This window comes from Barbus barbus, assembly GCF_936440315.1.
Source record: "Barbus barbus genome assembly, chromosome: 17".
NCBI lineage: Eukaryota > Metazoa > Chordata > Actinopteri > Cypriniformes > Cyprinidae > Barbus > Barbus barbus.
In genome coordinates, this window is record NC_136745.1 from 18,786,013 (window position 1) to 18,794,858 (window position 8,846).

General features: G+C 35.2%; 1 protein-coding gene across 2 annotated transcripts; it reads right to left on the reverse strand.

Moving 5' to 3' along the window:
* Positions 1–1,440: 1,440 nt before the first annotated feature.
* On the reverse strand, positions 1,441–7,547 carry LOC306882955 (neuronal acetylcholine receptor subunit non-alpha-2-like). Of its 2 annotated transcripts, none has more exons than XM_079437980.1 (6): positions 7,302–7,547; positions 6,392–6,543; positions 5,076–5,120; positions 4,226–4,335; positions 3,260–4,136; positions 1,441–1,937 (listed from the first exon to the last, which is right to left on the reverse strand). In XM_079437980.1, exons 1-6 carry the CDS (start codon positions 7,357–7,359, stop codon positions 1,785–1,787), a joined length of 1,395 nt encoding a protein of 464 aa, XP_079294106.1. In that variant the 5' UTR covers positions 7,360–7,547; the 3' UTR covers positions 1,441–1,784. The 2 variants fall into 2 exon arrangements, with proteins under 2 accessions (XP_079294106.1, XP_079294107.1); XM_079437981.1 differs by having other exon boundaries at positions 6,392–6,540; positions 7,302–7,476.
* Between the last annotated feature and the right edge of the window lie 1,299 nt (positions 7,548–8,846).

Genomic DNA, 8,846 nt, shown 5'->3' on the forward strand with positions numbered 1-8,846 from the left:
AGGTCATGAAGTAAATATCATGTCCCATGAAAATATTTTGTACATTTCCTACTGTAAATATATCAAAACTTAATTTTTGATTAGTAATATGCATTGTGAAGAACTTCATTGGGACAACTTTAAAGGCGATTTTCTTTAAAGGCGTATTTTGCTTTTTTTGCACCCTCAGATTACAGATTTTCAAATAGTTGTAGAAATCTATATTTCAAAAATTTTACCCTTCTGACTGGTTTTGTGGTCCAGGGTCACATTTTGTCCAACAGTATATTTATCAATTTGTCCATTTTACTCACTAAACAATGACTGAGCAACGTGAAGCTAATAAAACATATTTCAATGAAAGAACTCTTAAATGAAGTGTTTTAGTGTATCTAGTGTAACATATAGTGTACATTCTTTTAGATTTTACATATACGTAGGTGGTGTTTTCAAATACCTTTTGTCTTTTATCATGATGCAGGAAGATCAGGTGCAGTGTAACCCAAATGAAAATAAAACACATGCCGACTGCCAACTTGGAAATCCTTTTAAAAGAGACTCAGCGGTATGAAGAGTAATTCAAATTTTACTCAGAACATCAAGCACATTTTCAATCTATAATCAAATCTGTCAGCCTCCTAATTCGGGTTCATTTCTTTTCAACGCTTTCAGGTTTCTTTCTTCCTGATACTTAACACAGAAAGGCTTTCCTTGAGAGTAACAAGCGCTAATCTGACTATGTTGTTAAAAACGTAAGAAGACTAGCTGTGATGATATCTTACCTCTAGTTTAACAATTAATCAACATAATGCGTTTATAAAATATAAAGGTTTTTAGCTTGAAGAACAGTTTATGGGTTTGGAAGTTTAAATCTTTTACTATTTGTTTTTTGGTAATAGGATCAGCATTCAAAATATTCCAATAGTCGTTGCAGAAGCAAAAATTATCTTTGAACTGCATCTGAAAGTCAAAGTAGACTTGTTCAGTAGACGAAACTAACTGAAATAATATTTCTTTGACTAATACAGGTGAAGCTAACGGTTTTTCATGAAAGAAAGCCTGTTTTGCTCAGTCGAGTGCTATGGTGGGTCATTCTACTCAGCATATTGACTGCACTGTTTTTACTGGGTCTTCTACCTGTTAAGGAAGGTAACGTGACCCTCATCATCTCTAATCTAATTTTAATATTTGGTTTACCAGAAAGATAGGCATTCAATAATATAGTTACATTGTAGCTAGAAAGGCTAAGTGTAGTTGCATGTGTTTGCAAACAGAGTATTAATTTGCTGTGTTTTTTTTTTTACTTAATTGTATAGTTTTTTTTTTTTTTTGCTCCTCAATTTAAATGCTTGAATTGTGGAATGTGTGCTAAAGAAAAGAAGGTATACTAAGAATCAGGACAGGAGTGTATGACAACCAAACAGAGTTTTGTCTTCTCAGGAAGATGGACAAAACAGTTTTCTGATTCTGTGGAGATTTTATTTTTTCTTGCAGAGGTCAAAAAAAGTAGTTTTTTTCTTTCTTTCTTTGTTTTTTTTTATGTTGTCTGTAAATAAAAATTGAGAATTATAACATATCTACAAACAAAAAACGTTGTATCACTAAGGACAAATGATCCTACTCTGCTCATATCACATTTGATTAACATTGTTAGTCAGATTTATGATTAACATTATAAGATGACAATTTAATGTAGTGAAAGAACAAAGTACATTTACTTAGTAATGTGCACTTGTCTGTAATGTTGGTGGTAAAGAAAAATTTCCTTTTCCGATGTGATGTATTTGACTGGAATGACTCAAGTGTCATGGAGAAAGAGAAGGAGGTGGAGGTGTGCGCAGGAACATCTTGAGGGCGGGTGTAAAAATGAGGATGGTGCCAAGCACAGAGACTGTGAGGAAGGCCCAGAGAAAAATCCTGTCCAACACCTGAGCCACAAATTTCCAGTCCTGAACTACCTGGAAGAGGGAAGGAATGTTCATTATCATTATCATAACTATCATGACTAGCATCTTCATCATCAAATAATAGTCAACACTAAAAAGGTCAATAGTGCTAATAAACATTCTTTTCTAATTCCTTTCTTTATTCTTAACATCAACAGTATGCTAGAGCAACCTTATTACTGCTGCAAAACATCATTAAATACATAGTAAAATAGCATTCTGGCCAAAATATATTTCAAATATATGCTTAATATATATTATAATTGTCACGCTGCACTGGGAGCAAGGAGACATGGAGATTCTAATCACAAGGTTTATTGAAATCCACAACACGGACCGAGGAGCTTGTGGATTTGACGAACAATACAGGACATGGGAGACAGGGAGACACAGGGCTTAAGAACACAGGGAAATCAACGAGGAAGAACAGAAACAGGTGCGGCGTAATTAAACACAGGGCTAGGGACTAATGATTACAGGGAACGAGGACAGGAACAGGAAGACCAAATATGGACACGAGAGGCGGGGAAACACGAGACACAGTCTGACAGTCATCAATGCAGCTGAGGGAAATATATTTTTCAAATTAAACAAAAACTATATTTAAACCATCAAATGCCAAAAATATATTACAGAATTTACTTCGAGGGAAAGAAAACACATTTCAAAAATGTTAAATGGAAAAAATATATAAAAAATGTTTGAGAATTGTAAAAATGCATTTTGAATAAAAATATATTTAACATTTTAAAATGTATATATTTTTACATTGATTTTGTTTTGTAACCTTTGTTTACAATTTTATGTTTTCGAAAGACTTTGCTTATGCTCACCACTGAATTTATTTGAATAAAAATACAGCAGAAGCAGTAATACTGTAAAAAGTATATATTATTTGCTATTTTATTTTTATATATTGTAAAATTTTATTTATTCCTGTGATGGCAAAGTTAAATTTTTCAGCAGCCTTCACTCCAGTCTTCAGTGTCACATGATCATTCAGAAATCTTTCTAATATGATGATTTGCTTCTCAAGAAACATTTCTTATTATCATCAATGCTAAAAATAGTTGTGCTGCCAAATACTTTTTTTTAAACTATGCAACATTTCCTTGGGATTCTTTGATAACAGCAAGTTCAAAAGAACAGCATTTTTTTTTAAAAATAGTAAACACATTGTTTGAAAATATTTCTGTCTCTTTTAACAAATAAATGCATCATTTCTGTATTAAAAATATTTTAAACGAACTCATGTTCGTTTAAATAGTTTCATATGGAGTCATTCATTAGGAACTTTCCTTTACCTTCATCTCAAAACATCTTTAAGACCTTACCTCCCTAATAAAATGCTCCTTCTTAATGTGGTGTGAGATGTAGCGAACAGAGTTGGTAGCCTGCTCCAGCATATTAATCAGCGCTTGACCTTCTCCTTCAGGGCCAGGTGGCCCTTTCTTGTTCCTGGGCTTGAGGTCAGGGCTGTGAGGCTCCAGCTCTGGGTAATGATAGCGGTCCGTGTTTCCCCTCATGCAGAGCAAATGAGGCAGCCGCTGGAGAAACAGCGAACGCACCCATGGAGACATGGGATGATAAGTAACTGAAGAGCGGTGGTGGACGTTGATCACAAAAATCGTCACGATGATGGAGAGGGTGACAAAAATCATGATAAAAAGCATGTACTCTCCAATCAGCGGGATAACCTTGGAGGAAGAAGGGATGATCTCCTCGATGACGAGAAGAAAGACAGTGAGGGACACCAGGACGGAGGTGGAGAGAGAGACCTTTTCCCCTTCATCAGAGGGAAGGTAGAAGACCAGCACTGTTAGGAAGGACAAGCCCAGGCAGGGAATAATGAGGAAGAGTGTGTAGAAGAGAGGAAGACGTTTCAGGATGAATGAGTATGTGATGAAGGGGTAGGAGAGGTGGCCGTCTCGTCGACTGCCTTTGACCCCAGTGGCGCTGAGAATCTCCCACTCGCCGTTATCAAAGAAGTCGCTTCGGTCCACCTGCTGGTTGATGAAGACTAGTTCGACCATGTTTCCATCATATGTCCAAGAGCCAAACTTCATAGAGCAGTTCTGCCGATCGAACGGGAAAAAGGTCACGTCCATGGTGCAGGCGGACTTGTAGCTGGCAGGAGGCGTCCATGTGATCATGCCATTGTACCGCACGATGGCTTTGGTCATAAGTGAGCCTTCAAAACGTCCATCAGCACTAAAAGTAGTCGGGATAATATATATTAATATTTTAATATTCCAAAATTAGTCATTATTTTTAAATCCACACAAATGGCACAAACTTACTTCTCATATAAAACAATGTCTGGGAGCCAGATGCTCTCTGATGGGACTCTGATAGAGGTGATGCCACCATAATTCTCAGGGTTCCATCGCAGTTTATAATCCAGCCATTCCTTACACAGAAAACCAAAAACACAATTATTCTGAGTTCATTATAACTAAAAAATTAAAAAATAAAAGGGTTTCACTACTTTGCCAGGTAGCATTCAAAGAGAACTTCTAGATTTGTCTTCTGCGCCGATAAGTGTTATTTTAAAATCACTGAGATACTATTTAGTTTTTTTTTCATATTTAAATTTTTTATTTTTATATTTTCTGTTTTCATTTTAATGTTAAAGTTTTAGTAAATGTATTGTGCATTTAGTAAACATTTTGTGGTTTTTGTTTTATTCATTTTTAATTTCAGTTTTAGTTATTTTAGTACATTACACTAAAGGGAAATGAGCAATGTTGCCTTGGCGATTAGCTGAAATGAATTATGTTTAGGTTTATAGATAGATGTAATAATGGTTGGCCTTTGCCATAACCACATGGATTACAATATTTGGTGATAACTACAATCAAGTAAATAAAATAAAAATAAACAATTCCTCTATGCACAGTAATTTTCCATGTACTGTAAACTATTTAAGATTTTTTTTAAATGAAAAAATTAGTAATACAATTTGTTTTTTCAAACTTAAACTGTTAACTTTTAAATTGTGCATGGAGGATTGATTGATCATTCGTATTAATATTATTATCATCATCATTATTATTATATACCCTTAATAACTAACAGTTATTTAGATGTTGTGTCCAACTCATTTTTAATTTCCCACACAAATAAGGACTGATGTTTGAAGTTACATACCTGCCATAGCCACACATTAGTGGTCATGAGCTGGTTTTTCTCATCCTAAATTCATGAACAGAGAAGAAAGAAAAGATAACACCATAAACGACTAAGGTATGGGTGTGTGTGAGAGAGAGAGAGAGATTTAATATATGTTATTAACTCAAAGTCTTAACTCTAATAATTTACAATTAATTCTGGTGGTTGGATTCTAATGCATTTTAAAGTCTGCTGTAAAACAGTATAAGCAGCATAAACAACCACACTGGGAAAAGACTTTTCATCAAACAGGTTTATATTATTACCCATTTTTCTTCAGATTATGAGATATTTGAGGAAGAGCAGTTCTGAGAGGGGTGACTCAGCCCACATAATAATAGCTGTCCTTATTTATTTTCCATAGCCCTCAAAATCATTGGCTATATCTTTTGATAAACGTCCAGCATTACCACTTTTAAAGCCATCTAATACTCTGAATTATGAGGCTCTTGGGCACATGTGCCTTTAGGTAGGTTTTAAATCAATAATATCAAACAGGCACACCTGAGCCTTCATCAAGTAAATCACATTCCAAGGTGTACTTGTAGCAACAGTAAGTTGACGTCATCATATTTTGATTATTATTGAGAGGAACACAAAGACTTGATGGTTCACTTTATATGTTGGATGTTTATTGTTACCAATTGTTTTATTTTTTTTTATTTTTTTGAAGCATTAATAAAACTAATTAAAAGGCTGATGGATTTCATGCAGAATCTTACATTGAAGAAGGTTTTACCAAGAAAACACATAATATACTCATTCAGGCTCAAAGCAGCTTAGATCACTACTGCTTTGAATGTAAGTGTGTGTCTGTCCATTTGCTGAAATGAATACCTGCAGCATTTGCTGAGCAAATACATTTTCATCGAAATATGCTGAATTACTATCAGTTTAGTTTGAATAATTTAATCACAGAGGGAAATTGTACACCAATTTCTGTGAGTGCACACTGTTAAAGATGCTACAGCTCTCTGCTCTTTTAATAATTCAGCCTCCCATCTTGCGAGTCGTCTCAACAAAACCCTTTCAGAGAAAAACTGAGGCAGAATAAAACCAGGAGATGGGAAAAAAAGATAGGGGGGCTGCTCTAAGGCATCATTTTCTATACATAGACTCTAAAAAAGCAGATGCCCCTAATATATACAGAGATAAACTGGCTTCAAAAGTCAATGGTTTTCAAAACCATGGACAGCTCCATCTGTTGTGTTTCAGCACCATGGACAGAGACCAACTAAGGCCCATCAAAGTTTCAAATTAAACTTAAAAAGTCTGAATCTGTATGTTTGTCTTACCACATCCACTAGCTGAGATATCTTCAAACCAAAGCGGACCTTCACAGAGTGGTTTGCATGCTGAACAGGCCTGACCCAACGCTGATACCCCTGAAACAAGTCCCTAAGAAGAGCATCTTCTCTTTCTGCCAGAGATACAAACTCTCTAGCTGCTAAAATACACATATCATTATCATCATATTACATCATTGACAATTACTTACAACCATTGTTTATACAACTATCTCAGTAGACCAGGTATCAATGCTAGCTTCTATTAGGTATTTAGCAGTTAATTAAAGCACACATTTTAACTGTGTTATAAAAGTGAGATATGAATAAAGTACACTAAGTGTAATGACATACAGACAAGGACAGACAGAAACCAGACACTTCATAAACATGGCAGTCAGCAGAAGTCCGCTCACTGCGTGCTTCGTTAATTATTTACTGACCTCAACTGAGGACAAGTGCACTCAACTACACATAGCAAACAAATTACATTTGGAGGAGAAATGTAAATAAAAAATAAAGATTTCTTATAATTCGTAGATGTTATGGCTGAAACAACGATTCAAAACATTGCTCAACGACTCATTGACGTTTACATGGACATCAGCAATCTAATTATTTACCTTATTCTGAATAAAACAATATTAAGATGAATAATTATTAGGCAAATAATTAGATTGCTGATGTCCATGTAAACGTACTCAGTGTCATTATTGAATACTGTGCGGTACGCAAGGCACGAACATAAATCATTCTGATTACACACAATTAATTATTGCAAATTGATTTCATATACATTTCGACTCTTTAAATGCATTATGCATAGTACATAACTCAAAAACAAAAAAGGCTGTTAAACAAACATTTTTAAGAAATAACTTTGCAGGGCAGAAAGAGACAGTGATGGGTTTTCACTTACCAGGCGTGGTGGCGATGCTGCTAAACAGGGTAAAAAGACCAATGACTGCCAGCGTCATTCTGGGAGAAATTATTTGGTATTGCGTGACACTAACAAAAATAAATTTGAATGGATTAATTGCTTTTTAAAACAACTTTTCATAACAAGGGATAAAAGTTTGTAGTTGTTATCTGTTGAGAATAGCAGCCGATAGTAAAGCAGAGGATGCGAGTAGATCACTCCTAGATGGAGTCCACCCAGGCGCGCGCGCGCTAGGGTCCCACTGCACACTAGCATATGCGAAGCGCGTGCGTGTCAGTTTAAAGGGGAAGATGAATGCATCGCTTCAGCAAATAGATCGCTCAGAAAATGCTGCACGCTGCAACTGTCACTCTTTTGTGTAACTCTTTCATAGTGAATGTGAGTAAAAACATTCAGAAAGATTGTAAATCGTTAGTGATGAAGTAGCTTTTTGAAAATGTATGTATGCATATAAATATTGAATATGATTTACATTGAGACGTAAGCAATTTCTATACATTAATAATAGGCTATTTAAATACTGTACCTCATATGATATTTGTATGTGTTATGCAAATCATAAGATAGTAGCAACTTCCATTTATAGTTGTCAACTCATTTACCATCAAACTCCAAACGAGATTTTCACAAATATAAATATAGCCTATATTTTGTGAGAAAAAAAACCTGACTACTTAACACTATGTAAAGCAAATCATGCTGTAGCTGATTTTATCCAACAAGGAGTATTGTTTGGATGGTTTTTCTTTAACTTTTGCCAGTTTTATGTCCTTTGGTTTTATTTGTAAAAAAAAAAGTTTCTTTTTTTTCCTTTGGCTGCATAAAGGTGAAATCTAACTTGGTAACAGTATGCACTGTTCTAGAGTGTGTTTGTTTACAGTCCTCCAGACATATTAAAATAAAAACACTGCAGAGTCTCTTGTGTAAACACTCACATTGAGTCCATGCAACAGATCAGGCAAACATATCTCCTCAGCGTTCATGACTACTGTCTAAGCTCAGATGATTTTCTGCTCCAGTTGGAACCAGCTGTGGCCTCTGTGAGGGTCTCTGTCACTTTTTTCTCATGCCATTGCATGTGATTCTCTATCATTCGAATATGAGATTAAACCTCACATAAAAGCATGGTCAAATGTGTATTACACATCAGAACTCTTGGTCAAAATCAATAATGCATGGATAGAATCAGAAAAAATGCATTGCAAGAGTTAAAACTTGTGAAGTCTACTCTGGTATCATTGCATTTGGCATTATGATTTAATGGTTGCTGACTCACATTCTGTGCTTATTAGCTTCCTTCATCTACACTGCATATGCATGTCAGCATGCATCTGCACACAGACTGCTGTCTTCAGAAGAGAGCAAAAACAGACTGGAAAATAACTTAAATATTCATACACTCCTTTAAATAATGCATCTCAGCCTCCATTTGCACACTCCCTTGAGTGCACTGTTATCACCTGTCAAATCAGCAGAGCCACAGTCATGATGAGTTAACATTGAAAACCACTAAAAATATCTCTT

Excerpts from the sequence above, each read along its gene's own strand:
- LOC306882955 (XM_079437980.1), bottom strand. The coding sequence starts at position 7,359 with ATGACGCTGGCAGTCATTGGTCTTTTTACCCTGTTTAGCAGCATCGCC. Across the intron at positions 6,544-7,301 it reads CAGCATCGCCACCACGCCTG|CAGCTAGAGAGTTTGTATCT; the intron begins GTAAGTGAAAAC and ends TGTGTATTTTAG. Across the intron at positions 4,336-5,075 it reads CTAATGTGTGGCTATGGCAG|GAATGGCTGGATTATAAACT; the intron begins GTATGTAACTTC and ends TTTCTGTGTAAG.